The sequence below is a fragment of the Puma concolor genome, chromosome A3 (assembly GCF_028749965.1).
Source record: "Puma concolor isolate L17-30 chromosome A3, mPumCon1.1.hap2, whole genome shotgun sequence".
Lineage (NCBI taxonomy): Eukaryota > Metazoa > Chordata > Mammalia > Carnivora > Felidae > Puma > Puma concolor.
Genome location: NC_141669.1, coordinates 140,160,481 through 140,188,366, shown reverse-complemented (window position 1 = coordinate 140,188,366; position 27,886 = coordinate 140,160,481). Strand labels below are relative to the sequence as shown.

Here is a 27,886-nt window from a genome sequence, read left to right as displayed (position 1 = left end):
GCACAGGCTGGTCGGAGGGCGGCAGTGATGTCCCTCAGCGGAACAGCCTGCCGTCCGGCCAGCGCTGTCCCCAGCCTGGCGGGGGCGCCCTTGACTCCCGCCGCGGCCCTGCCCACGGCTGTCCCTGGCCTGAGGTCACACACCCAGTAAATGCTCCCGCTAGGGAGCAGGGCACAAAGCGCAGGCCTCGGCGGGACGCAGGGCCGCGGCTCGGGGGAGCCACCAGCCTGGGTGAGGGGCCTGCTGTGTGAGCAGGGGGAGGGTGTGAAGAGGAGCTTAGGGTGGAGGTAGGGAGGGTGCCACAGGAGCGACCAGCGCTCTTCCCGGAGCTCCATTTGTGGAAAGTCCTTTTATTCCTGTAGAAAATCACAGGTGCCCTCGCCTCCCGCACTCAGGAGCCCAGTAGGTTTCGGTGACGTGGGATTCTCCCCAGACTCTGGCTGTTCGCACCAGAGGGTGCTTAAACCACATCCTGACCCAGGGACTCTGTGAGCCTGTCCCTTGGCCAGTGCTGCGTGTTTTTGCAGCTCCACGCTCCTGACCGGACCCACGGAAAGCGTGTCCACACGCGGTCCATCCTCAGCCCACACACCGAGTGTCCACGCGGCATTTCAGAGCACAGCCAGAGCGCACTCGGCTCCTGAGGACGTTTCCGTCCGTGCGTATTTGTGTGACTCGTCCCCCAGAAATGCCAGGTTGTCATGTTCTGTCACACGGTGTCATTCTAACCACCTGACAGTGTGATCTCAGAAGACACCTGGGAAGCCTGAGTCTCCCTCAGCCAGCAGACTGTCTCCCACTTGGGACGTTAACGTAAGTGGCCTCGAGCTGAGCTGACAGGGCTCTTCTCCCCTGGGGACGTGGGTCTCAGATGCTCTCCACGTCTCAAGGCCTTGTACACGGAAGGAAGACCGGGCACGCTGGACATTCGTCTTGTGTGTGCCCTGTGACCCCGACAGGACTGGACCCAGGCCAGGGCGCCCCGTCACTCCCGAGTGAAACCAGGGCACGGGTTCGCGCCTGGGACGCCTGTTGGGTGACCTTGGGCTTCTAAGAGGCGCACACCATAGACGGCAGGGACACCGCCTGCCCGGGTGCTGAGTGGCGAGGGCTGTCTGCCTGGAGTAAAGCCGTGGTGCCGGCTTCTGTATTCATTTTCACTGCTTTCTAAATTAGCTGGGAACTCTGGGGTGAAGGATTGTCAGGTAAGCATTCCTCGGTTTTCCTGTGTGTGTGGTGTGAATCGGTGGCTGTGCTCACACTGTCCTCAAAGTCAAGCGTGATCTTGAGTCCATGTATCGCTCTTTCTCCTTCGAAATCAATAAAAGTATTTTGTAGAAACTGGTCACTGTTTGTTTGAATTTGAACCGTTTGTAGCTCTTGTCGCAGGTCCGCCGTGACGGAGGACGCGCCGACGCCACCCAGCCGTGGGAGCGCAGCCCGGCTGAGGGTGTGCAGGGCCGTGCTGCTCTGAGCGCCTGGACGAAGACGGACAGCACTCTCCTTTCACCTGAAACGTGTGCTAAGCCCCGTGGCTTCGTACGGGTCTCAGGGAGTCAGACTTAGACGGAGGCGTGTGTGTGTGTGTGTGTGTGCGCGCGCGCGCACACGCGCGCGTGTGTGTGTGGTGGTGGTGGCAGTGGGCTGGGGGTGGTACATACTCTTGCCCTGTATTTGCCAAGTCTCTTTCTGGACCAGTCCTACTTAAGAACCATGGCCTGTTAACTCCCACGTAGTTTCTGCTTAGCAGGAGTGAAAATTCTGTCTTGATGGATTCAGACCATAAGAGAGTCTTCATTTAAAAAAAACGAATAGTGTAGGGTACCAGATTTAGGAGTAAAAGCACTACTTTCGTAGTTCCGGGGTTAAGGAGTCAGCTTTCAGATGGCTTATTAAAACTAAGTTTTGTCCCATGATGTGTCTGGGTGGGGGGGGCGGGGGGGACAGGCATGTGCTTCCCACACCTTCACCTTCCCCGGCATCCCTGCTGCTGACACACCTGGATACAAGCCCTGGTTTTGGTCTCATGTCAGAAACCTGCTGGCACACGACCTTGCAGATGCCCCTGTCCCTGGGTTGGTCCACTGTTTCTGTACGGGTGGTCTGAGTCTAGCCACAGAGGCTGAGGCTGGAGACCCACCAAGAGCACTCAGGGATGCCCGCATAAAGCCAACCAGGCTTGTTTTCCGTGCAACACACCCCGGAGACCCATTGCCCTGGCACTTTAGAGGGCGTGGGTGCCGACGCCCCTGCTTAGCCCGATGGACACCCCTCTGGAGGTGGGACGGCACACCCCACCCGCCCACCCACCTAGTTGCCTGTTTCCATCTGCTTTGCGAGTTACAAACCTAACAACAACCCTCCAAAGGGCGGTGGGGTAAGTAGGCATCTCTGCTTCTAATGATGGATGAAGGGAGGAATTTGGCAAAACCGGAGAAGCAGCCCTGTGCCCTGGGCTGCAGCCAGTGTGGTCACCACCACCGCACCCTCTCCTCTCCCGAGGAGCACTCGGCAGCGGGCAGGCCTGCAGAGGGCCCTGGCTGGGCGACGGGCATTCTGGAGGAGAGCCGGCCCCCTACTGCCTCCCAGATGGGGGCACCCGTTTGATCTTGCCCCCTGTCGCCTCGCCTGCCACCCCCCTTGTGGCAGCAGGAGCCTGGGTGAACCTGGGGCGCACCCTCACGTCAGTAAAGATCTAAAGGTCGATTCCGAGGCCCCTAAATTAGCAAATTTTACTGTTTGTTCCACAAACGTCAGTTACTGCCGTTTACACTTCAGATACTGTGCCAGTTACACTTCAGATACTAATGCAGCCGTGACACGAACACACGCGTCGGGTGATGAGATCCGACTGCTTCAGAACAGACGTAGGCATAAAGTCTCGGTGAAATTCAAAACTTAACACCGATCCTCGTTAGACTGTTTACAGATAGGTGCAGATGCAGTCCGGTCGAGAGTTGAAAGCTACTTAATTAGATGCCAGTGCCTGGCGAGCTTGCTGTTCTCAAAACAAATGTAAATGCTGAGTGATTTAACCGTCTTCCCCCGTGATGAATAGGACAGCAGAGGCTGGAATCTGCAGAGGGCTGCCGAGGTTAGGGGTGTAGTGATCGCCCTCTAGTCTGCATATTCACCCGTTGTAAGTTTCCCTTGTGAAGGCACGCTTCACCAGGACTGAGACCCAAGCCTCCCCGGATTTAACACCATGACTTCCCTGCCATGCACAGCTTACTGACTTCTGGGGCCTGACCCCGAGCCACAAGCCCCAGTTGGGCTTTCCCTGCATGGAGTACAGGTCCCGGGGACTTCCCCCTCACCCAGGCTCCCCGGCCCTGGCTCGCACCCACCCACCCACGTGGCTGAGCGCATTCCTTCACCGTGGCTCTCGTGTCAGGTTCTTCAGGGAGAGCCAGGCTCGCAGAGCAGGTCTGCAGGCTCTGGGGCCGCTGGCAGCCGACCCGTGGTCCAGAAGGGCCAGATAGCCATGTTAGCAATTGACCAAACCCCAGGCTGGGTCTGAGTAAGCAGTCAGATGTCCAGTAAACTGCTACGGTGAGAGGAGTGCCCTTGTAAGTTATCCTTAACTCGTGTTAATTAGGAAATGAACTTGATAGATTAACCCTCAGGTCTGCTGAGCAGAAACGTTTGCCATGTGGCACAGTGTGGGCTGCCTGATTTTCCAGTCTGTTCCCTCCTTTGCCTGGCTCTTCCCTTTCCTGGATACACAGCTTTCGTTGGAGGGCTGGGGTGGGGGGGGGGGCAGGGAGAGGACGTTCTAGAAGCCATGTCTCTTGAGGTGATGGCGAGGTCCTGGTGTGTTACGAGCGGATGTCCTCAATGGACATCTGTGCTCTCGCACATCAGCTATGAGGCAGGAGGCCCAACCTGGGAGGGAAGGAGGGTCTCAGTATGCTGTCTGCGCAGATGCTGGGGTTCCCCAGCTCTCTGGCGCCCCTGATACTCCTGCTCAGAGGCTGGACGGGCCATCCACCAACCCTCGAGTGCTCAACCTATCAACCCATCTCTGTCGGAATTTAGGGAGGTTAACAGACGTTTGAGAATTGTATAATGGCACCCACAAAGAACTATTTCAAGTGACTTGTGATCATCTTTAAAACCAAAAGGAATAGGGAAACTACTGATTTTTTAGTAACTCGAGAACGTATACATACCACGTGCATAAACATCCACATTCTATGGTGATGTTATCAGTTGAGTGTATACGATCTGATTTTAAATATGCTAGTGACATAAGTTTTTGTTCTTTGTATGTCATTTGTGCCTAAAATTACTGCTTTGTGACTTGGGGTGGCGGGGTTTTGTTGTTGTCGTCCCTCTTTTGGTATTCTGGATTTATTGTGAGTGTGGTTACCGAACTATTAACACCCTTGATAAAACGCACAGTTTAGGACGGAGTAAGCCTTTTTTATTTAAGAAATGGGTATTTTTAAGAACCATCCTGTGCCCAGGAACTTTTCCATGCGGCCTGCTCTTCACGGAACACCCCGCCCTTGTCTTTAAGCACCCTGTCCCGTGTTCACAGAGACTGAGCAGGACTTGGCCCTTGTTGATGTTAACAGAATTCCCTTCTAAACCTACAAGGGTGTTTATCATAGCCCTTTCAGTCAGCTTGGTCTTTCCCATTAACTGTAACTGTGACGCCAGCAGCTGGGTGACCTTCCCTAATGGCACGTGCTGAGGGGATCATTGCAAACAAGCCGTGGAACTGCTCCCTGATGGAACCTTCGGTATTCGTACGTGTAGCTTGAATTATGTAGCGCAGTGCGTGAGTTCCAGGAAGGGCTGTTACCTTTCTGATGTGTAGTGAGAGGCAAGGAAAAGAACAAAGCTAAGATTTTGTTTAAAAAAAAAAAAAATTCTGGTGCGTACATGCTTCATCTCTTATAGGTCAGCAGATGCTGACGTTTGCACGCTGGCCTCGCCGGCCTCCTCCGTCGTGCCATTGCTTTAATTACATCTGATCTTTAAATCTGTAACGTAGGCTCTGCTCATTGGGATGACTTGACTCATGAACTGGGCCCTGGGTTCTGTGGCTGTGACGTGGGGGCTGGACGGCGGAGGCGACGGTGTGCCCCGGGGTCTTTTGTTTGCAGTAAGCTGTTCAAACACTCGATTGTGTTTTGCCAGCGAGTTTCTTCCTCCTTCCTATTGAAACGTGCCCCATCACTGCCCTTGACAGGGTTTACGTCTGGAGAATAACGGCTGACGTTAAATTCTGAACTCTGCACGAATGTTTTGTTTTTCAGGTCTTGAGTCACCGCGCCCCAACATCATCCTCGGGTTGGTGATCTGTCAGAGAATAAAACGCCCTTCAAGTGCTGGAGAATTAGATAAGGTAGAGGAGAAGCGGACCCGACTTCAGACCCAAGAAGAAACCGAGGTTTCTGTCTATCCCAAAGTGCCTGCAGCCCCGCAGTCTGAGAGGAAACCCCCCAAGCTCCAGGTCTGCTCCGGGGACGTGGCCGGCAGCACCACACCCCCAGGGACTCCTCCCCCGCCGCCCCCTCTGCCCGAGCCACCCAGTGCCCCGGCGTCGTCGTCCGTGTTGAAAATCCTGTCGTCGCTCAAACCAGGAGCCACGAGCACTACCACGGCGTCCTCACCCGCCACTGCGGCCGTCACCGTGGCCTCTCCCTCCGCCAACCCCTCCACCTCGAAGACAGCCTCACCCCTGGAACACATCCTGCAGACGCTCTTTGGGAAGAAGAAGTCCTTTGACCCCCCTGCCAGAGAGCCCGTGGGGTCCACACCAGCCTCCCACCAAGACCCCAAAGCCACGGCCGACAGTGGGCTGCCCGCGGCGCCTTTACTGGACCCGATCGTCCAGCAGTTCGGTCAGTTCTCAAGAGACAGAGCTCTGGAGGACGAGGAAGATGACAGACCGTATGACCCCGAAGAGGAGTACGGGCCCGACAGAGCCTGTGACGCTCAGCTCGAGCGCGGGAGGCGCCCCGATGGGGACAAGGCCCCAGAGACGGCCGAGCGGGAGGAGGTGGCCTATGACCCGGAGGATGAGACCATCTTGGAAGAGGCCAAGGTGGCCATCGACGACCTGCCCAACAGGATGTGTGCGGACGGGAAGGGCGGCTCCGCCGAGAGGCCCGGCGAGCCCACGGCCGCCGGAGCGGCCCCCTCCCTGGTCGAGCAGCAGCAGATGATCGAAGAGCTCAACAAGCAGATTGAGGAGCAGAGGAGGCAGGTGGAGGAGCAGGAAGCCGCGCTCCGGCAGCAGAGGGCCGCCGTGGGGGCCTCCATGGCGCACTTCTCCGTGGCCGACGCGCTGCTGTCGCCGCCCCCGAAGTCCCTGCCCCAGGCCGAGCTGTTCCCGCCGGAGCAGCAGGTCGCGTGCCGCCCGCCGGCACTCCCCGGCGCCCCTGCGGGGGCGGGCCCCGGCCCCGGCTGCGACCCGCGGCAGAACCGGGACCCCCGGCAGGCCCGGCGGCTGGCCACAGAGCACGGCGAGGGTGAGGCCGGCTCCAGGCCGCCCGCGGCCCGGGAGGAGGGTGCAGAGGCGGCCCCGCAGGCCAAGCCAGACGGCCCCAAGCGCGAACACCCCCCCGCGAGCCCGGTCCCACCGCCCGTGGACGGTGGCGCCCCCTCAGCAGGCTCCAGACCTGCCCGCAAGGTGCTGCTGCCCACGCCCCCCGGCGCAGCCGCCTTTCAGCCCGGCTTCCCTTTGCACGGCGACGCCCAGAGCTTCCCCTCTGCCGGCGGGAGGGACCCTTTCTCTGGTGCCTCTCAGGACAAAGCGCTCGGCTCGTCCCAGTACGAGGATCCGAGGAACGCTCCGTTTGCCGAGAAAAGTGACCACCCGACCGTCGAGCCTGAAGGAGACAGGGAGCCGCAGTGCAGACCTGGCGAGGGGGCCGCCACTCTCCCGGCACCTGGACAGAGGGTGGGGGGCCCTCCGCCCGCGCCCCAGGGCCAGCGGGAGCCGGCACCACGTGCTTTCGGAACGTCTGGGCTTCATGGCCCCAGTTTCCCAGGACCGAGGGGGTCCGTTCCTCCTTTCTCAGAGGAGAGTATGGTTTCCAATAGCGATGGGCCACGGGGGCCTCCGCCAGCCAGGTTCGGGGCTCAGAAGGGGCCCATTCCTTCCTTGTTGTCAGGGCCACACGGGCCCCCTCCCTACGGGGACAGCAGGGGCCCCTCCCCCTCCCACCTTGGGGGGCCCAGGGGAGCAGCACCCCAATTCGAAGACCGGAAGGACCCCCACGGGGAGAAGAGGGAGTTCCAGGACGGCCCGTACGACGAGATGGCCGGCCCCCCCTCTCAGTTCGAGGGACCAGAACAAGCCCCCTTCATGGCGGGCAGAGGCACGGCGCCTTTCCAGTTCGGAGGCCAGAGGAGGCCTCTGCTGTCACAGTTTAAGGGCCCCAGAGGAGGTCCCCCTCCCTCTCAGTTTGGAGGTCAGAGAGGGCCCCCGCCCGGCCACTTCGTGGGCCCGAGGGGGCCGCATCCCGGTCAGTTCGAAGGACCCAGAGCCCAGGCACCAAACTTCATGCCGGGGCCCAGGGGGATCCAGCCTCAGCAGTTCGAGGAGCAGAGGGTGAGCTCGCCCCCAAGATTCGCCGGCCCCCGGGCGCCAGCGCCCCTGCCGTTCGGCGGGCCGAGAGGGTCAGCGCCCTTCCCCGAGAAGAGCGAGCCCGCACCGCCCCGCTTCCACTTCCAGGGCCCGCCGGCCCCGGGGCTGAAGCCGGCCCCCAGGCCGCTGCTGGAGCTGCCCAGCCACCCGCCGCCGCACCGGCCGGAGCGCTGGGACGAGGCGCCCGCGCAGGGCCCCGAGGCCGACTTCCGCGAGGGCAAGGGCCACGAGTACAGAAGCCAGGCCTTTGAAGGGCGGCAGAGGGAGCGGTTCGAAGCCGGGCCCAAAGAGAAGCCGCTGGAGGAGCCCGAGGCCGCGCCGCCGGAGAGCCGGCCGGGCAGGGCCCTGGAGGAGCGTCGGCGGGAGCGGGGGCGGCGCTGGAGCCGGGAGCGGGACTGGGACCGGGGCCACGAGCGGGGCCGTCACCGCGACAAGGACCCGGGCCGCGAGTGGGACCGGAGTCGGGAGCGCGGCGCCGACAGGGACCGAGGGCGGGAGCCGGAGCGGGCGGCCGAATGGGGCCGGAGCCGGGAGCGCAGCCGGAACCGGGACCGGGAGCGCCGGCGGGAGCGGGAGAGGTCTCGCAGCAGGGAGCGCGGCCGGGACCGCACCCGCGAGCACGGCCGGGAGCGCAAGGACCGCAGCAAAAGCAAGGAGGGCGCCCGGGACCCCAAAGCCGAGGCGCCTCGGGCCGCCACCCCCGCCACCCAGACCTAGCGCCGGCCGCGCAACGCTCCCGCGGGGCCGGCGCCCGGGTCGTGGTGAGCGCCTGGGTGTGCAGAGAGCTACGAACTGCGATGCAGAATAGAACGTTCTGGACTTCGACGATTGCTGTAATTTTGTGTATAGTGGTTTCTTACAAAATTTCACATCTTTACAATTCTGTTGCTTTTTAAAAAAAAACAAAACTAAGAACTGAATATTTCCATTTAAAATCACTGAAATGGGAAAGCGTCTACAGAAGCATATTGCTTTTTCAAATTATAAAGTTATCTTTTCCAATAACTTGAGTCTAGTAACTTTTAAGGGAATTTCAGTGGACCCTAGAGCCATACCTTCGCTGACCTCTCACCTGTATTTCTGTTTCCAGAAGCTGTTGTCACAGGTGTAGTGCTCGGGGGCAGGTGGCCTGCTTTCTCCTCGCTCCCTGGGGTGTCAGATGCACAAAAGCCCACAAATGCATTTTCCTTTTGTCCTAAAGAAATTTGAATTGCAAATTTCAACCAGGAAACAAAACATTTCTTAGTTTTGCTCAGTTTTTATATATCACTTTATACATTTTTTTTCAAAAACGTGATTGAAAGCAACATCTGTCCAAGTAGAAATTGTTGCATTTTAAATAGCAATCTATTGAAAAAGGTGTAACCTTTACCAGCCTAAAGAAAGTGAGAAGATAAGCCAATTAAGTGTACTTTAAAAAGGGGGTGGGGGGAGGGGGGTTACTTGGACTTGAACGATCAGGAACATTTTGTTTGTGAAACCCGACCCTCTGAGCAGTGCTTCCTGTGTCCCAGGGAAAGGGCACCAGCTCCAGACTGTTACACTGTCCCGTGATGCATTTTAGAGTTTGTCATTGAAAGCGGAACAGTACTTGTGTGAAGTCTGGGACGGAAACCAGTGATCGTAGTTAGAGAGCTACAACTCAGGAAGCTGTTGGCTGAAACAGCGGCCTGCCTTCTGTGGCGTATTTGCAGGTACTTCCGGAGCGTGAGAGGGAGGAAACCTTGCTAATTTATTTGACTGTACAAATACACTTTGATAATTTTTTATATTTTCATAAACTTACTTTTGCAAGTGTAAAATTAGGGAATTTCATTCATTCTTTGGAGTCTGTTCCATCGTACATCACTACAGATTTTTCACTTTCTAGCACAAACGTACAAATGGTAAGAACACGGAGGACTTAGTGATTTGGAGGGACTGGGATTCCAGAGCAAACGTCAGGTGACACCGCAGCCGAGTGCTGAAAGTTCCAACGTCTCCTACGATGCGAAGGGTTTTTTACATGTAAAACACATTTTTCTAATTTAAATACACAAATGTAAAAATCAAGTGTGTTTCTTTAGGTTTACTTGATAGAAATTTCTGTAAATTGTATTTTATATTACAAAGTATTATATCACTGTACATTAAAACACGGAACTGCATAGGTTTTGTTACTTGAAGTAGAATAAACATCTACAGAAGGTTTTCTGGCGCGCCTGTGTCACTTCCCCTGTCGGGAGTCGGGCTGGGGGGCCCCTCGGCGAGCTCGCACACCCCCACCCCTGCCCTGTGCCGACGACCCCCACCCCCCGACTTTGAGTCGGGTGACCCACCCTACCGCTCTGCCTGCTCGAGCGGTGCCTGGTGCCGTGGCCGCCGTGGCCTGGAGGTGTGGTGGAGCTCGTGGCCCAGGCTCCGGTGCCGCGGGTGGAGTGGATGGCCGTGGCCGAGCCGGCAGGCTGACGCGGTGCCTTCAGGGCGAGGGGAACGGCTCCCAAACCTACACGCAGCCACTGCCGGGGCAAAGGACACGGCGTGGGCGTTGCCCTGGAACTTCAGCACCCAGCTGCCCCCCCAACTGACCTCAGTCCGATGACCGTGTCCCAGAAGCTCACTCTCAGCAGGCACGTCCCCAGCCCCGCTGTGAGCAGAGGCAGAGAGACCATCCTTCCTGAGGACGCTCCCGTCCTGTTGGGTGTCCTGTCACCAGTGGTTGGCAGGTGTCCCAGCCCAGCACAGGGCAAACCAGGGAGGGCCCCTGGACACAGAGCAACCAAGGAGGGTTCCGCAGGGGGCAGCACCCGGCCCCCCAGGCCGCTGTTGCCTCAGAAGAGTGTGCTGAGCCGAGACGGCCCACAAAGGCGCACGGAGGCGGGCGGCCTGTTTGCGGGGAACCGCGAGGGGCCAGGCCTGGCCGGGTGCAGGGCCGCCGTACCCAGAGCTGACCGGGGACACCGAAGAGGCTGGGCACGGCGCCCAGGCCTGCACAGTGCTGTCAGAGGGGTGTCCCCGGAACGTCGGGAAACCGGGCCCCGTTTTCAAGTTCTCAGTCCTTCGTACGCTCACTGCTCAGATGTTTGCCTTCAGTCGTGTTCACCCCAGAGCCTGTGTCTCCCACGCTCCACGGCACCAGGATGCTCTGTCCTCACCCTGCCGCCTGCCACCCCCGTCACCCCTCCAGCCTGTGACCCCATTTAGCCAACGGGACCCCTGAGCTGCACGTGGGTCTCCAGAAACCCGAATAGCGAGGAGTCTGGCTTGAGGATGCGGCCCTTCTTCCCTGAATCTTTTTCCCCTCTGTTTTCTTTTGTTTACAAAATTGGGATTCTATACATTCTTGTATCTTTTTTTTTTAATTTGCTTTGTCCTGGGAAATTCCCAAAGGCATCAAATATTCATCAAAAGACATTTTGGAGGCACCTGGGTGGCTCAGTCGGTTCGGTTGAGCGTCCGACTTCGGCTCGGGTCATGATCTCACGGCTCGTGGGTTCTAGCCCCGTGTTGGGCTCTGTGCCGACAGCTCGGAGCCCGGAGCCTGCTTCCGATTCTGTGTCTCCCTCTCTCCCTGCCCCTCCCCTGCTCATGCTCTGTCTCTCAAAAATGAATAAACGTTAAAAAAAAATTTTTAAGTCATTTTGTATTTTTCCCATTGTTGACAAGGTTTGTATCTTCTCCTTTCAAGAGAATGATGCTCCCTGTAGATCCGTGAGGTCCTAAGCATCAACCGCGGAGCATGTAGGAAATGAAAGGAGCATATGAAGAAAATGAAGATCTGCCGTCCCCTCCCCGTGAATGTGGTCATCCAGAAACATCCAGACACAAGCCTTCCTAGCGGTATTTCCAGCCCCTTTCTTATGTGCACGTGTTCCTGATGTTCGGGTGCATCACCAAGGACACGTATTTAGGAAAAGCCCAATGAACAGAGACCACCTAGCGTATGTCTGCGTGCTTCACACGCACCTAGAGGCAGGCAGTCCCAGTGGGTAGAGCGGCCTCCGTGTCCCTGACAGCCCCGTCCTCAGCTTGTGACTTTGTCCTCATGGTTGCAAGAAGGCTGCCCCTGCAGGCGTGACATCATCATCTCACTGTTCTGGGAGGAAGCCAGCATGAGAGACAGAGCCGTAGCAGGGCAGCCCTGCCCCATCTGCCTTCCTGGTTGAAACTTTTGCTTATATCTTGTCGCCACGCTGTGTCACACGGCCACCCCTTGCTGCACAGGAACAAGTCCGGGCCTGCCAGAAAACCAGAGGAGGGGTCAGCACCGCGGCGAGGAAGGGCAGCCGGAGCCACAGCCAGGCAGGCAGTGCCCGGTTCCTATCAGTGACTTCTCCGTCACCTTCCACACCACCCAGCAGGCGCCCTGCTGGACACATGCCCCCAAAGCATGCGTTATCCGCAGGGCAGTGTCACCCCCGTGGGGGCCAAGGCTGGTTCTGGGGGTACAGGTCTTAGCTACTGCAACGGTCTGTGGCCCTCCGAAGGGCCCAGCGCCGAGAAAAGTCTGGAGGGGCTTCTTGGGGAGCCGCCGTTTTTCAAAGGGTGGGAAGCTGCCCTACACGGAAGAAGACTTCTGCACACACGAAAATCTGTAAGCAAACATCTACAGTGATTTACTCATAACTGCCCAAACCAGGAGACCACCCGAAGTCCCCTCTGTCCACGCATGTCCCAGCCGGGGCTCAGCCGCAGCCCAGCCGTGAAAGTGAGCACGAGCGGGCACGGGCCGCGGTGCGGGGGCCTCTGCTGTGTCGAGCGAGGGGGAGAAGCCAGACCGGAGGCCACCAGCCCATCACGTGACAGCGGGGATAGATGGGGCTGGGGTGAGGGGAGCACGCCGCTGGGGAGCGGCACCAGGGAGTCACGGGGGTGGGGTGTTGGCTGCGTGGCTGTTTGCAAGTGCCAAAACTCACAGAAGATGCCCAAGCGAGTGACGGTTACTGGAAGTGACGCCGTGTCGCCCAGACGAAGAGTGGAGGCCGGGCGTCGCGTTGGCAGCAACCAGAGGTGAGTCCTACCCCCCGCAGCTGCACTTGTACACATACACAAACACACACACACACACACGTGTGCACATGCACACTCACGCACACTCACACCCATGCATGTGCGCACACATCAGGGACAAAAAGAAAGGAGCTCAACTCTGGAGGTGATTCTGCAGCAGTCCGGCTTTGTTCGCCCGGAATACGGCAAAGCCTTATTCCGGCAGTGACTCGCCTTTGATTTCAGAAAAGACCCCCCACGTATCTGTAATTATACAGCCATAAGTGAACATCTCTTCTTCTTTAAAAAAAACAGAACGGAGCGGGGGGTGGCGCCCTCTGACCTGGGCCTGGGGTCTTTCCTCTGCCATTTCCTTCGTTCTGTCTCTGCCACGCGGCTGGATGACCCCTTGTCTGTCCTGCCCTGCGGATCCTGCCTCCTTGTCCTGCCCCTTTGCCTGGAACTCCTCCCCCGAATTTCTCCGGAAGGGACTTGGTCTACCCCTGGCTGCTTTCGCCGTGTTGGGATTTTGCAGGCTGTCACTGGAGACCGTCTGTCCCCGCTACCGCTCCTGATGCCTGTCACCTTGCCCCCGACCAGGGCAGCATGAAGCTCTGGCTTCTGCCAGCCCGTGCTCACTCTCATTTCTCGCAAGTTCGAAGCGGTTGCCTAGAACTTTCCCCTGGTTTGTCTTTCCTTCTGCGTGTGTGCGCGCACATGTGTCTGACTAATCAATACTTTGATAGCTGAGAAATCTTTGGGCAAGCAGAGGGAAACTCACATTTTGTTCCCCGTCCCATTCCTTTGTCTTACAAATCTAGGGAACGATGTTTCTTAAATAAATATTTAAACTCAAAATTAAATGTTTAACGTCCTTATAATCAGTATTTAATAATAACTAAATTTCCAGGGGCGCCTGGATGGCTCCATCAGCAGAACGCCCCACTTGGTTGAGCGTCCGACTCTTGATTTCAGCCCGGGTCACCATCTCGAGGTTCGTGAGATCCAGCCTTGCGTGGGGCTCTAGGCTGACAGCGTGGAGCCTGCTTGGGATTCTCTCTCTGCCCCGCCCCTGTCCACGTACTCCCTCTGTATATGTACGTCAAAACAAAGAAACTTAAAAAAGTAAATTTCCAAATACTTAGATATCAGTTACAAAGATACTTAATAAAAGCCTCCTAAGTGGCTAATGAAACTCACACCTGTAACAAAGGTTTATCAGATTCCCTCAGTCCTCGTTCACCTTGAGGAGCGAACAAAGCTCACAAACCACAGCGACAACGCGACGCTCGGCAAACAGCTTCCTGACTGCGAGTGCCGTGGGCGCAACTCGCTTCTTCATGATCTCTCCTTGCGTGGGTCATCCCGGGCACAGAGGACCCTGAAGACAGGGATACAGGATGGACAGACAGACAGGCATCAGGGAGGCTCCTCATGGCACCTACCCTGCCCGCTGTGGCCACAGGGTAATGCTGTGGGCAGCCCGTGGTCCGCGCCCCACAGGCCAGAGCTCCAAGTCTGCGAGACAGGCAGAGGCAAGGGGAAGCAAGGTCAGGCCGGGGCAGGGGGTCGTCTGTCGTTCCGGCTTCTCCGGCAGGATGCCCTTGCCTCCAAGGTGGGAGGAGTGAGAGAGACACGTGTGCTGGTGCGTTCCCGTGGCTCACGTAGCCCAGCCACAGCCCATGCCAGCCACGTGAGCCGCCACGCACAAGACCCCTCGGTGCTGCAAAGCAGCCGGCGGGGGCTTCTCTTCCGGTGTCTGGATCTCACATACAAGTGCCTCTGGTGACCCCCTGAACTGGGAATATGCAGGAGAGGGCCTCCTGCTCTGCCAGCCCGGCCCCCAGCACAGCCCCCAGACTGGCCCCCAAGCCTGCTCAAAGCTGCCTTTTAAACATTTTTTTTTAATTTTTTTTTTCAACGTTTATTTATTTTTGGGACAGAGAGAGACAGAGCATGAACGGGGGAGGGGCAGAGAGAGAGGGAGACACAGAATCCGAAACAGGCTCCAGGCTCTGAGCCATCAGCCCAGAGCCTGACGCGGGGCTCGAACCCACGGACCGCGAGATCGTGACCTGGCTGAAGTCGGACGCTTAACCGACTGCGCCACTCAGGCGCCCCTCAAAGCCGCCTTTTAAACCTTAAGTTCCAAGGGTGCCTGGGTGGCTCAGTTGGTTACGCATCCAACTTTGGCTCAGGTCATGATCTCGCGGTTCGTGAGTTCGAGCCCCGCATTGGGCGCTGTGCTGACGGCTCGGAGCCTGGAGCCCGCTTCGGATTCTGGGTCTCCCTCTCTCTCTGCCCCTCCCCCAGTCATACTCCGTCTTTCCCTCCCTCTCTGAAAAGTAAATAATCATTAAAAAAATTTTTTTAAATAAAAACAAATAAACCATACACTCTAAACAAACACAATGGCAGAGTGGCGCTCCCACCTAACTGGGTGCAGCTATCCCGGAAGTACGCCCACTCCCAGGAGGAGACAGTCCCTCCTTGCCCTGGCGAAGTTCAAGTTCGGTGTTCTCCACTGGCCCACACTCCCACCTGGAGCTCGGGATGAGGTCAGCCACTCTCAACACACCCGATGTCAGACAAGAGGGTCAAGAGGGCAGAAGAAAACAAGAGTATGCGGTTAATAAGCACACACATGTATGTTATCTCCGAAGCAGGAAGGGACACTCCTGGGGTGGTCACCTCTGCAGTGGGCCATGTGGCCGTAACCAGGGTCTCTTGGCTTCCTTGCCATCCAGTCCATGCTCCCTTGGTCCTGGAGCTCCTCAGCCGGTCTAGACTCCCTGCCTGGTGGGTGCCCCAGAGCGTCCTTCCTTCGGGCCCGAACTATCGGCGATCCCGCCTGAATTGCCTCGTGGTGGCTTCACTGATTCAATCACAGGACTTGGGGGTTACCAAGAGATGGCCCCAGGAATGCTCCAGCATCTCAGGCGTGTTCTCCTGACCCTCACTGACAAGTAGCAGCCTCACTGCCCTTGCTAGGAGGCCGGGTCACCCCGGCCAGGGCAGTCTCCCTCCTTTGCCCGTTCGTTCACTGGCATGGAGGGGCTGAAGTGGCCAGGTGGCCGTCCCCGCCGACAGCCCCGCGAGACCATCACTGCGTCCTCTAGAGGAAGCTCTCTTCCCTTTGAACTGACTCTTCTAGAACCAGAAGTGGCAGGAACGGGCAGCAAAGATCCAGCTAGTGGATCAGCAGAGGGAACAGCGAGAGGCGCCACCCCATTTCCAGCCCTTGGTTCCCAGACCCACGAATCCCGGCGGTGGAGAAAGAGAATCATAAATTGGTGCTGACCCCGAGCGTGCGTCCTGAGAGGCAGCGCCCCAGCCCTGCAAGCTTCTCCCGCCACCCGGCTGGCGCCGTGACGGAGTCTTCCAAAGGCCGCCAAGTACCTCTCTCAGAAGGGCCCAAACCCAGAACTCTGACCCCAGACGCTGGCGAGGGCGTGGGCGGCAGGAGCGCTCACCCTGGCCGGCGGGAATGCGGAACGGCGAGGCCGCTCATGAAGGCAGCGTGGTGGTTTCTTACAAAAGTAAACATACTCTTACCGCACGATCCACAGCCATGTCCTTGGCAGTTACCCAAAGAAGTAGAAAACTTCCGTCCACACAAGAACCCGCACACGGATGTTTATGGCAGCTTTATTCACAATCGCCCAGACTCGAAGCAGCCAAGATGCCCTCGGTGGGTGTGGACCACCCAGACAGCAGAATATTATTCAGGGCTAAAAAGAAATGCGCTCCCAAGGCCCTGGGGACACATGCGGGAAGCTTAATCGCATATTACCAAGAGAAAGAAGCCAGTCAGAAAAGGCTACACACTGTGTGATTCCAACCGTATGACATTCTGGGAAAAGCAAAATCATGGAAACGGAGAAGTCAGTGGCTTCCTGAGGGGCGGGGAGGGGAGGGACAGGCGGAGCACCGAGGATTTTCAGGGAAGATGTTCAGTATGATACCCGACATACGTGTCAGATGCACGTTTTGTTAAGTTCAGACCTCGGCGTATTTTGAGTGGTGGTAAACGTATCGTATTTTAACGGCAGCATATACACGTCCACTGCCGGTGTATGGGAAGACAGCGGTATGTGTGTGCTGTTCTTTTCTGTGACCTTGCCGAAGTCACTTGTTAGCTTTTTTCCAGGTTCCGTAGGATTTTCTACATAGATCATACTGTCTGCACTTTTGTCTCCTTATGAATTCTTTTCTCCTGCTCGTCGTATTGCATAGACTCCGGTGTGATGTCAGACAGACGTGGTGATGGTGGAGATCTTTGCCCTTTTCCTAACCTGGGGAAAACATTCAGTCTTGTGCTGTTAAGTATAATGCTCGCTGTGGTTACTTCCCAGATGCCCTTTATCGGGTTGAGGAAGTTCCCTTCCATTCGTGCTTTGCAGTTTTTCTCAGAAATGGATGTTAGATTTGTCAAACACGTTCTTTTTTCTTGTTGCAATTTTGAGTTTATCATACTTTTTTTTTCTTTGTGGTCTTTTTAAAGTTTATTTTGAGAGAGAGAGAGAGAGAGAGAGAGAGAGAGAGCGCACTCATGCAAGCAGGGTTGGGGCAGAGACAGAGCATCCCAAGCATGCTCCCTGCTGTCAGCCCAGCGAAGGGGGGGCTCGAACCCACGAACCGTGAGATCACGACCCGAGCTGAAACCAAGAGTCAGATACTTCACTGACCGAGCCACCCAGGCGCCCCTTTTTTGGCCGTTAACACAGTACATTATGTTGGTTGATTTTCGAATGTGAACGAAACTTGGGTCACTGGAGTAATCCCCACTTGGTTGTGATGTATCACTCTTCTTTAAAGATCTTGTTGCATTCAATTTGCTAAGATTCTATTAAGGATTTTTGCACGTTTGTTCGTCAGACATTGCTCTGTGGTTTTATATTCCTGTAACATCTTGATCCGGTTTTGATATCAAGTCACACCGGTTTCACAGAATGTATGTTTCTATGATGGTTTCACATGCGGCACTTACCCTCATGAAGCGTGGCTCACACCGAGGGTGTGCTTTCGGTTTTCAATGGTGGGTCCACGGCCGCTAAGCTGACTCTGTGACCCACCGTGGGTCTTCCCCCAGATAAGGACCGCGTGTGCCGTGCTGATTCGGCGCAGTCCCTTCTCCCGGCCCCTCTCAAATTCGGTTTTCTTGCCTGTTTGGGGCAGAGGCTGCTATTCGCTCACAGGAGCCACGGCTGGAGACCTCACTCCCCGCATGCATGCCGGGCTGCGCCGGGATTCTCGGTGGGGTTCACAGCTCTGGGGGGCTGCCTCCCGGGGGGTGGGCGGCACCCCTGGGAGCTGCACTTAGACTTTAGAAAAGCACGTTTGGTATTCTCTTCACTTTTTTTTACTTCCGATGCCAGTTCCAGTGAAGCCACATCATTCTCGCGAATATTCCACCTCTAAACAGAAGAGGCCTCGAAAACTGTCTGCGGGAACCCCACCCAAATGAGAAACAAACACACGTGGTAGGTGCCGATGGTCTTTAATTCCAGTAAGTGAAAAACCAAATCGGATATAATCTTGAGTTTACTTTCTCAGTGACACAGCACTCTGTGATTTTGCTGTTCAGCGAGGTCCTTTCAGCAGCAGCACGCGCATCAGATGGGGCTCCTGAGAAAGTGGCTTCCGGGTCCCACCCAGGCCTGAATTAGAATCTGCTTTTTAACAAGGTCCTGGTGACTCTGTGCGCATTGTGGTCTGTGTCGGTGCCGCGCTTGGAATCTTCTCAAAGGTTTTACCCACGTCCCTCTGTGTATTTAGCGGCTTTGTAATTTCGCTTTTTAAACTTCCATATTTCAATCACCTCTAGCTAATCTCTGTGTCTGGTGTGGAAATAAGTGCTCTAGCTTGGTTTGCTTTTTTTTTTTTCTTTAAATTTTTTTTTTTTCAACGTTTATTTATTTTTGGGACAGAGAGAGACAGAGCATGAACGGGGGAGGGGCAGGGAGAGAGGGAGACACAGAATCGGAAACAGGCTCCAGGCTCTGAGCCATCAGCCCAGAGCCTGACGCGGGGCTCGAACTCACGGACCGCGAGATCGTGACCTGGCTGAAGCCGGACGCTTAACCGACTGCGCCACCCAGGCGCCCCGCTTTTTTTTTTTTTTTTCAAAGGATGAATCCGCTGTCCTGATATCGTTTATTGAGGAGCCCACCACTTCCCTCCCGAGGACGTTTTAAGCGGGAGAAAAGCCTTAAAACCACGTGCACGGTACGATCTCGCATGTGTTCACAGAAACGACGCGGCAGAGGGGCGCTGCGCACTCGGGGAGCACGACTGCGGTGTGCGCCGGGATGCGGCGGTATGACCGACACGTCACCAGGCTGCAGACCGCCTCCTCCCCGCACAGTTACCTCGCACAGGTACCCGGGGTAGGTGTAGTACCTGTGAACGGCTAGAGCGCACGCGCCCGCCCGGCCCCGGCCCCGCCCTCGCCCTCGCCCGGCGCGCGCATCCCCCGCGTCGCCCCGCCCCCGACCTGCGCACGCAGCCCACCACCGCGGCTCCCCACCCACCCACACACCTGCGCGCGCAACTCCCGTGGCACCACCACCACCGCCCTCTCCGCCGTCGGGGGCGGGGCGCGGCGCGGCGCGGCGGGCAGCCGGCCAGGCGGTTGGCGAGGGTGGGGCCCAGGGGGCGGGGCCTCGGCACAAGGGGTGGGGTTTCCGTTGCGGGGCGGCGCGGCGCGGCGCAGGCGCGCTGTAGGCCCAGCGGTTTCCCGCCCCCCCCAACGTCGCCCGGCGACGCCGCGCCGGCCCGGTGCCCGCCGGCCCCGCCGCGCGCCCCGCCGTTGGCGCCGGCATGTCGGGCCCCGGGCCGCGGGAGCCGCCGCAGGCGGGCGGGCCGGCGGGCCCCGAGGGCGCGGACGCGGCGCCGGGCGAGGCGGGGCTGAGCTTCACGACCACCGACCTGAGCCTGGTGGAGATGACGGAGGTGGAGTACACGCAGCTGCAGCACATCCTCTACTCGCACATGGAGGCGGCGGCGGCCGACGGCGAGCTCGACGCGCGCCTCAGCTCGGCCTTTCTGGCGGCCACGGCGCCGGGCGCGGCGACGGCGGCGGGCGGCTTCGCGGCGGCGGGGGGCGCGGCGGCGGCGGCGGCCGGGGGCGCGGCGTCCGTGTACCCGGTGTTGTGCCCGCCCGCGCTGGCCGACGGCGGCTTCGCGGGCGCCGCGCCCTGCCTGGGCCACGTCGACTTTCAGGAGCTGCGCATGATGCTGCTCAGCGAGGCGGGCGCCCCCGCCGCCGCCGAGAAGACGCCGGGCGCCGACGGCCCCGGCCCGGGCGCGCCGCGGCCCAAGGCGCCCGACGGCGGCGGCGGCAAGGAGAACGCGGAGGGCGCTCCCGAGGCGCGGGCCAAGTCGGCCGTGCGCGTCCGCCTGGAGGACCGCTTCAACAGCATCCCCGCTGAGCCGCCTTCCGCCCCGCGCGGCGCCGAGCCCCCCGAGCCCGGCGTGGCGCTCAACAAGTGGGTGTCCACCCCGGGGCGGCCGGGCGTGGGGAGGGCGCGGGGGGCGGGCCGCGCCGGGTCTGCGCGCACAGGAGGCCGCCAGCCTCCGTCAGGGTGCGGACCGGAAGGTCCCGTGCAGAGGCCAAAGTCAGTCTGGGTGCACATGCGGACCCCTGGTGAGGAGGCCGCCAGCCTGGCTGTGACTGGTATCTGCGTGGCCGGGTCTGGGTAGAGACCAGGCGATCTGGTGCAAAGCCAGCGCCACCGCAGCTTGCGTTTTAGTAGGGATTGGGCCCAACTGGGTCAGGGCGCAGGTAAAGTCAGCCGCTAGAAAGCCCCCACCTCCTCCCGGCTGGCATCGTAACAGGGGGCCGGCTTCCGCGGGCCTGAGGCCGACTTGCAAGGTTCTATGCCCTGTGCAGGTGCCGGTGAGCAAGCACTTGGGAATACTGAGTACACACCCCAGAGCGTGGGCTTCTGTGGTCAGCAGTGTCTGCACGCGGAAGGGCTAAGTTCCAGTTGAGATCGGTGTGCCAGTGCTTCTGAGCACCGAATTACCCGCCTGCGTGTCAGGAGAGGTGTGTTTCCCCCATGTTGACCCAGGTTAGCGGTGTCTTCACTGCGCGCACGGACGCAGCTTTGTGGAAGGAAAGCGTCTTGTCCTGAGGCTTTGACCCTGAGGCTTTTCCTGCAGCCAGCCCGTCAGTCCTGCCCCAGGGGCGACTCCTGGAGAGGAGCGGCCCGTGTGCTGCAGCGGCTCCTCGGCTTTCTGTCCGTCCCTAGCCAGTGGCGGTCCCCACTTCGCCCTCAGTCATCAGAGTTTGGAGAATGGCCAAAAAAACAGAGCAAGAGAGATTGTCAGTGACACACAGCCTCCCGATCCTCCGTGAGGAAGAAGCTTGAGCTTGTGCGCCGCAGCACCAGTCGGTGATTGTTCGCCAGAGGTTTCCGTGATGAGGGGCATTCGTTCACCCTAACAGACTTGCGCGTTCTAGAAAAGGCGATTGTACCGCTTCGGGACATTTCCCGCAACACACTCTTCACACGTTTTTTTTGTCTCGGCAGTTTGGTCACTCTTATCCGACATCCTTCCGAATTAATGAACGTCCCTCTTCATCAGCAACAAAACAAATGCACGACGTTAGTGAAAAATAAAACTGCCACCGCGGCCACGGCCCTGCAGTTCACGTACCCCGTGTTCACGGCCAACGCCTGCTCGGCCAACGCCGGCTCGAACCCGTCACAGGTGCAGGTAAGGGGACAGTTGGTCCCGCTTTGCTCTTTTGTTTTGTAGCAAATGGATTTGAGTTGAGTTCATTCGGTCTGAAGGATTTTTCTTTCGCCGAGCTTAATAATCCTTAACATCGAGAGTGTTTATGCGGTCGGGGAATGTCTTAAAATCCTCCATGTAGCGCATGATGTCTTTGACGTGATTCCTGTGGAAGTGCATGTGCTTTGTGTGGAATCGAGGGGACCGACTGGGTCTCATGCTGATAAAGTTCCTGTGGCTTCGTTTTTCCAGAGCTCTAGTAACCCATGTTCTATACTCGAAGCTGCCAAGCATCAGGATTTTGGATTGCCTAGAGCATTTTCTTTCTGTTACCAGCAGGAAGTTGAATCCACTAAACAGACTTTGGGCGGTAGAAACAAAGCTTTGCCTGAGCAGGTTTGGATTAAAGTAGGAGGTAAGCCACAAAGGGGAGCGGGCGCTGCCCTGATGTCATTCTGGTGGGGGGGAAGGGAGGGGAACGGGGGGGGGTGGGGGGGTGGGGAGGAGGTTTGTAAACATGAGATGGTCTTGGAAGTGTACTTCCACATGGGGCACTTTTCTTCACTTTGAACTTTCTTTCGAATTCCAAACATATTTATACTTAGTGTGGAAACATTGAGTTTGGAGGCTCCTCTTTCTTGCTAGTGATCTCCGTGAACGGAAGAATGACGGACTTCCGTAAACTTACCGTTTCCTGCAAGTTGCTGAAAGCATTTAATAGTGTTGTTTTTGTTTTTTTCTTATTTTATATTTCACGAGTGAGCCAGGAGTCTGAAACCTGATAAAAGCTTTAGGAGACAATCTGCAGATGAGCAGAGGATTGAGTTGGGAACAAGAGGCCATAAGGTGATTCAGAAGGGTTTAGAAATAAACTGCTGAAGGCAAACCTTGCTCATCTTGAGAGTGAGCTCGCAATCCCTTTCTCCCTGGGAGCCAACTATTTTTTGACTCACTGGACGAGATAACCCCAAGGTTTTCCAGAGCCGGCGAGGGCAGGAGCGACAGAGCCACCGAGGCAGCGGGCAGTTCTCGTGGTTCGGCGTCTCCGTGCAGAAGCGCGTGTTACCGTTTGCAGAGTTAAAGGTTGCTAGTCAGACCGTGTGCTAAGTTCTCAGCTTCAGGAACAAAGCATTCCCAGCACTGAGCTCCCCACCGGGTCCCCCGCTCTGAAAGATGTGGTGGTGACTCCTGTGCCACAGATTTATTTGGCTTTTGTTTGGCATCCTGGGAACGCACACCCCGCACGTGTTAGCTGGGGGCCTCCCGCTCTGCGTGTGATGAAATTTGCCGCGTTCCTCCAGCAGAAGTCAAAGCTAGGAGGTGGTCCCTCCTCGTGTGGGCAGAATCACTTGTGAGGTGAGGGCACATTTAACCATAGGCCACCTACGTTTTGTCTTCTGGGCACTGCAGTTAGAGTATCCGCTGTCACGTTAGAATAATCGCATAAAAGAAAATCTTCTGGAGAAAAAAAATCTTTTTTCATTCTGAACGTCAGAGAAGTTCAGTAACTTCTTGGTTTCTCCGTTGATAGGTGGTAGTTAACATCTGCTGATTAACAGGGGACTTTTGACAAGGTTGTATCGATTACATAATACTCGGAGTGTTCTCGTTTGGTTACAGATTTATGTTCAGGTTTGTGGTTTGAACCTTGGAGCTTTGTGTACAAGTTCCTGGAGTAGGTGCAGCTTTTCCTGTTGAGTCCTGTGTGTCCCTTGCTCGTGAATGTGTGTCTGGAGTTGAAAATGGCACCAAAGGTACTCAGCACTAATGGGAAGAAGTTAAGTAAAATAAAAAATTGAAATACACTTTTTTCTTCTTTTGCAAAGAAGAAGCGCTATGTAAGCAAGCAATAAATAAGAGGAATCGGAGTAGAATTCGTCAGCTGGACACAAACGTAGAGCGAAGAGCCCTTGGAGAGATTCAGAACGTGGGTGAAGCTTCCACCGCCGCACAGGGCACTTGGCCACCCGTGGAGTCCTCGCAGGCAAACCTCGGGGAGCAGAGCCAGAGCGGGCCGCAGGGAGGAAGGTCGCAGCGCAGGGAGAGGCATAACCGCATGGAAAGAGATAGAAGGTAACTCGTGTGGTTGTTCATCAACACGCAAGTTTATTCCAGTTATTAGCAGTAATAGGCAAGTTATTGATGAGACAGCGGTTTAGTTGATTCATAATGTGTTCAAAGTGGAAAGAGGTTGGCCAGAGTGAATATTGACTTTGTTTTGCTAGGGGGATCGGGGTCCCCAGGACCACCCCCCAGGTTTGATGGTTCTTTAGGACTTAGGGCTTTGATTTATTACAGAGAAAGGAACCTGCAAAATTACCAAAGGTGCTGGGTGGGGGATGGGCGTCCAGTGAGCTAGGTGCAGGCTCCCAGGTGTCCCCCCCCAGGGGACTCCCAGATGCACTCAGCAACCCCAGCACCAGCTGTGGCCAGCTGGGAAAGCTCCTGAGGGACTCAGGGCCCCGAGATTTTCTTGGCGGGCATGTCATGGAGGCATTCCTACCTGGCAAGCAGCCAATCCCAGGACCCCAGGAGAAGAGCCGGTGCACAGCATAAACCATGTTTACGCACATGTTGTGGGTGCAGAGAGCCCCTCCTAACTAAGGGTGCTGGGAACCCCTGGAATCTGAGTGTCCAGATGCCATCAGGGGCCCACCTTGTGAGTAGGCTGCTGGGAGATGGCCAGGGTGCACAATGGGGCACTTAGCTTTGCCTGGTTCTTTTAAGAATGTTGGGAAAGAAAGGGGTTAGAACTGTCGTTTTATCTGCAGGTTTTATTTAGAATCTGCAATATTTTTTTGAATATTTATTTTTGAGAGAGAGAGAGATTGACAGAGCATGAGCAGGGGAGGGGCAGAAAGAGGGAGACACAGAATCCGAAGCAGATTCCAGGCTCCGAGCTGTCAGCACAGAGCCTGATGCGGGGCTCAAACCCACGAACCATGAGATCATGACCTGAGCTGAAGTCAGATGCTTAAGTGACTGAGCCACCTAGGCGCCCTGAATCTGCAATTTTATGTAGAATCAAAAGGTGGCTAGTTTTTCTCTATTACAGTTGGATTTTTACCTGATGTTTCCCTAACATAATTAACATAGTCATTCATTGAGAACTTTGTACCAGTTTCCTTTTTATAGCATGCGGCAAGGCAGACGTTCAGCTACGAAGGGCGAATGTTGACCCAAGGCGACTTCTTTCCTTTTAAAAGGATATATTAGAGCTAGCTGGCCAGCTAGATCTCCTTCTTACACAGGTGCGCTCACACCCACTGGCACACACACACTCACAGACTCTACTTGAAGCACTGTGTCAGCAAGGACTTGTGAACCAGAAAGGACATTTTTCCTACTCTGATATTTATCACATAAACATTTATTTAACACCTACTATGTGAAAACCCTTCTACCGTATGCTGACAGCGAGAACTTAGATTTTTACTCTGCCTTTTCATAGTTTAACAGCCTGAAGAGGGATCACCTCTCATCTGAGTTTCTTACCTACAAAGCAGAGCTGGCTACCACACGGATTGGAGACAGGATGAAACATGTGTGTACGTCACACGTGTCTGCCTCTGTGTAGAAGTTAGCATCTCGTAAATGCCAGCTGTCACATTGACCTCATGAGATCGCTACGACAGATTCTGAGTGTATGCTTGGGAAGATGGGCAGCGAGGGTTGTATAAGCTGGTAATCGGGAAGAGCTAAAAAATGGTGTAAATCATGAGACCACTTGGGATGTAAACGATCTCTAAAAAATGAATGATCTCTCAAATGACTGGGATTCGGGGCATTAACAGACTGGTCGTGTGTGATCCTTTTGACCCGGGGTCCCTTGCCGATCATAGCTGCAACCCTGAGCTGTGGGTGAGCTCCTTGGCCCAAGGAGAGCTGTCCACCCAGAAAACCCCCCACAAAATTTTGCTTCGCGTTTCCGGGGCTTGGGTCCATGCTTGGTCTGGAGACTGGAAACTGGCCCTTGCTCCTGACCCATGAGAAGTCCGTGGAAACCCCTGCAGCAGGTTGGTCTTGTGGAGGAGGGCCACATGGTTGTGGCGGAGCGTGGTCCTGAGCACGCACTTGGTGGCTGGGCCACAAGCGACACATTCAGACATTTGCCTTACTGCTTGGTGTTGCTTTTGCTTCTCTGGGTGATCACTTTGGATTTTGACCGTAGGCGCAGAATCCGCATTTGTTGCGATGAATTGAATCTTCTAGTCCCGTTCTGCAATGCCGAGACAGATAAGGCAACCACGCTCCAGTGGACCACAGCGTTCCTGAAGTACATTCAGGAGAGACACGGAGATTCTCTTAAGAAGGTCAGTATTCGGAGCAGGTAGATTTTTAGAATTTTATAAACTTACCAGAGAGCTTACTTATCCTTTTTTCCCTGAGATATCCTGGACTGTTGTTCTTGCTGGAATCCAGGGTCAGGTACTGAGTTCACTGAGAACAGAACTCCGCTCATTAATGATGTAGCTCTTCGTGTATCGAGATGAGAAGCACGGCCGGGGTCCATTCACTGACATGCACGGTGTAAGTGACTGAGTATCGGTTGTCAGATCATAGATCGAGCGCCTGCTGTGTGCAGTGGATTGTATGGGGCTTGAAGGGGTATCAGAGACCTGGGAGATGTGGTCTTTTGTTACCCTCTGAAAACTTTGTGATGGGATGAAGCAAGAATAGTTAAGGGAGAGACAGACAGATACGTGTTAAATAGTCTGGAATTCACATGCACTCAGAAGGCGGAGAAGCGAGACTCTTCAGTGGGCTGCGTGACTGGGGACCACTTGGGGGCTTTGGAGCCCAAGCATCTGGCTCCTTGTTGCAGCCAGCGCTGCCTTGACCCTGTCTGTTCAGTCCCAGGGGCAATTGTAGCGAGCGAGCGTGGCTCCAGGTAGGACCGAACGCATGGTGTGAATGGGAGTCCAGCCGCCCCTTCCCTGGTGGTTCAGATGGAAGAACGGAGGCGTTCGCGGCTTTGGCTTCAGTGCTCTGCCTCCGGGGGACCTCGGCTGCAGGTACTGGCCTCAGAATGCTGGTGGTCAGGGGGAGTGGTGGCGAGGCCTCGGCGAAGCAAGCCCAGCGCCCCGGCCTTGCTCCTTGTCGAAGCCGTCGTGTGGTTGCTGCTGTGGGCTCAGCATCCGTTAGGCGCTGAGCTGAGGTTGGCGCAGAAACGTGGGAGCCTTTTAGAAAGAGCCTCTCGTGTCTAGATCCTGGAAGGGCCGGGAACCGCAGACGGTTTTCCGTTTCCCTTGTGTCTCCGCACGGCAAGGCTCCGTCCTTCCGTTGTACGTTGGCTGCGTTGTAGAGCAGCGTTTATGTCCCGTTTCTTCTAACTGGGTCACTTACAGTTGTTTATAATGCACTTACTCTTTGACATTATGTGTTGGAGATAGACTGTTAACTTTGATGAAATAAAGCTTTTATGTATTTTTTTTTATTATTTAATTCCAGTTAGCGAGCACACAGCGTGATATCAGTTTCAGGTGTACAACGTAGGGATTCGGCACTCCCACACGTCCCCCGGTGCTCATCACGACAGGTGCACTCCTTCGTCCCCGTCACTTATTTCCCCCGTCCTCCGACCCCCCTCCCCGCTGGCGACCGTCGGTGTGATGTGATCTCTGTAGTTGAGAGTCTGGTTCTTGGTTTGTCTCTTTATTCCTTTGCCCATTTGTTTTGTTTCTTAAATTCCACAGATGAGTGATCTCATACAGTATTTGTTTTTCTCTGAATGACATGTTTCACTCAGTATCATACTTTAGTTCTATCCACGTTGTTGCCAGTGGCAAGATCTTACTCTCTTTGATGGCTGAGTACTACTACATTGTGTGTGTGTGTGTGTGTGTGTGTGTGTGTGTGTGTGTGTGTGTGTGTATATCCACCACATCTTTATCCATTCGTCAGTCAATGGACGTTTGGGCTCTTTCCATAGTTTGGCTATTGTCGATAGCGTTGCTATAAACATTGGGGTGAATTTGCCTCTTCGAATCAGCAGTCTTGTAGCCTTTGGACAAACACAGGGTAGTGTGATGGCTGGGTCATAGGGTACTTCTATTTTTAACTTCTTGAGGAACCTCCACACTGTTTTCCAGAGCGGCTACACCGGTTTGCATCCCACCGGTTTGCAGTGCAAAAGGGTTCCTCTTTCTCCGCATCCTCACCAGCACCTGTTGTTTCCTGAGTTGTGAATCTTAGCCGCTCGGACAGGTGTGAGGTGGTGGTATCTCAGTGTCGTTTTGATCTGTATTTTCCCTGATGAGGAGTGATGTCGGGCCTCACGTGTCTGTTGGCCACTTGTGTGTCGTTTTTGGAAAAAGCTTACGTACGTTCATATATACATATGTGTATATATGTGTGTTTAAAAATTGATATTTGTTTATTTAGAGAGCGCACGCACATTTACAAGCTAGGGAGGGAGGGAGGGAGACAGGGAGAGAGACAGAGAAAGAGAGAGAGAGAGAGAGAGAGGACAGGAGAATCCCAAGCAGGCTCCACAGTCAGTGCAGAGCCTGATGTGGGGCTCGATCTCATGAAGCACAAGGTCGTGGCCTGAGCCAAAATCAAGAGTCA

At 56.0% G+C, this 27,886-nt stretch overlaps 2 protein-coding genes and 1 long non-coding RNA gene across 12 annotated transcripts in view; 2 read left to right on the top strand and 1 right to left on the bottom strand.

Annotated features, from left to right (window-relative positions):
* The window catches only part of DIDO1 (death inducer-obliterator 1), a 50,856-nt gene extending 41,060 nt beyond the window's left edge, over window positions 1-9,796 (top strand). For all 5 annotated transcript variants that reach the window (XM_086702665.1, XM_086702666.1, XM_086702664.1 and 2 more), the window contains one exon: window positions 5,268-9,796. In XM_086702665.1, the coding sequence (XP_086558791.1) occupies window positions 5,268-8,323 (3,056 nt within the window). In that variant the 3' untranslated portion in view covers window positions 8,324-9,796. The remainder of the gene's footprint in view (window positions 1-5,267) is intronic.
* On the bottom strand, window positions 4,405-19,655 carry LOC147582875 (uncharacterized). 2 transcript variants are annotated; one of them, XR_015249595.1, is made up of 3 exons: window positions 19,505-19,655; window positions 8,679-8,801; window positions 4,405-5,310 (listed from the first exon to the last, which is right to left on the bottom strand). It is a non-coding gene; the product is annotated as an uncharacterized LOC147582875 (long non-coding RNA). The 2 variants fall into 2 exon arrangements; XR_015249594.1 differs by lacking the exon at window positions 19,505-19,655 and adding an exon at window positions 9,393-9,523.
* Window positions 19,332-27,886, top strand: part of TCFL5 (transcription factor like 5) — a 16,364-nt gene continuing 7,809 nt past the window's right edge. The window contains exons 1-5 of one of the 5 annotated variants that reach the window (XM_086702672.1): window positions 19,332-20,064; window positions 21,112-21,298; window positions 21,569-21,731; window positions 23,143-23,389; window positions 25,488-25,629. In XM_086702672.1, the coding sequence (XP_086558798.1) occupies window positions 19,397-20,064; window positions 21,112-21,298; window positions 21,569-21,731; window positions 23,143-23,389; window positions 25,488-25,629 (1,407 nt within the window). In that variant the 5' untranslated portion in view covers window positions 19,332-19,396. The remainder of the gene's footprint in view (window positions 20,065-21,111; window positions 21,299-21,568; window positions 21,732-23,142; window positions 23,390-25,487; window positions 25,630-27,886) is intronic. The other 4 variants (XM_086702671.1, XM_086702670.1, XM_086702669.1 and 1 more) reach the window with 4 other exon arrangements.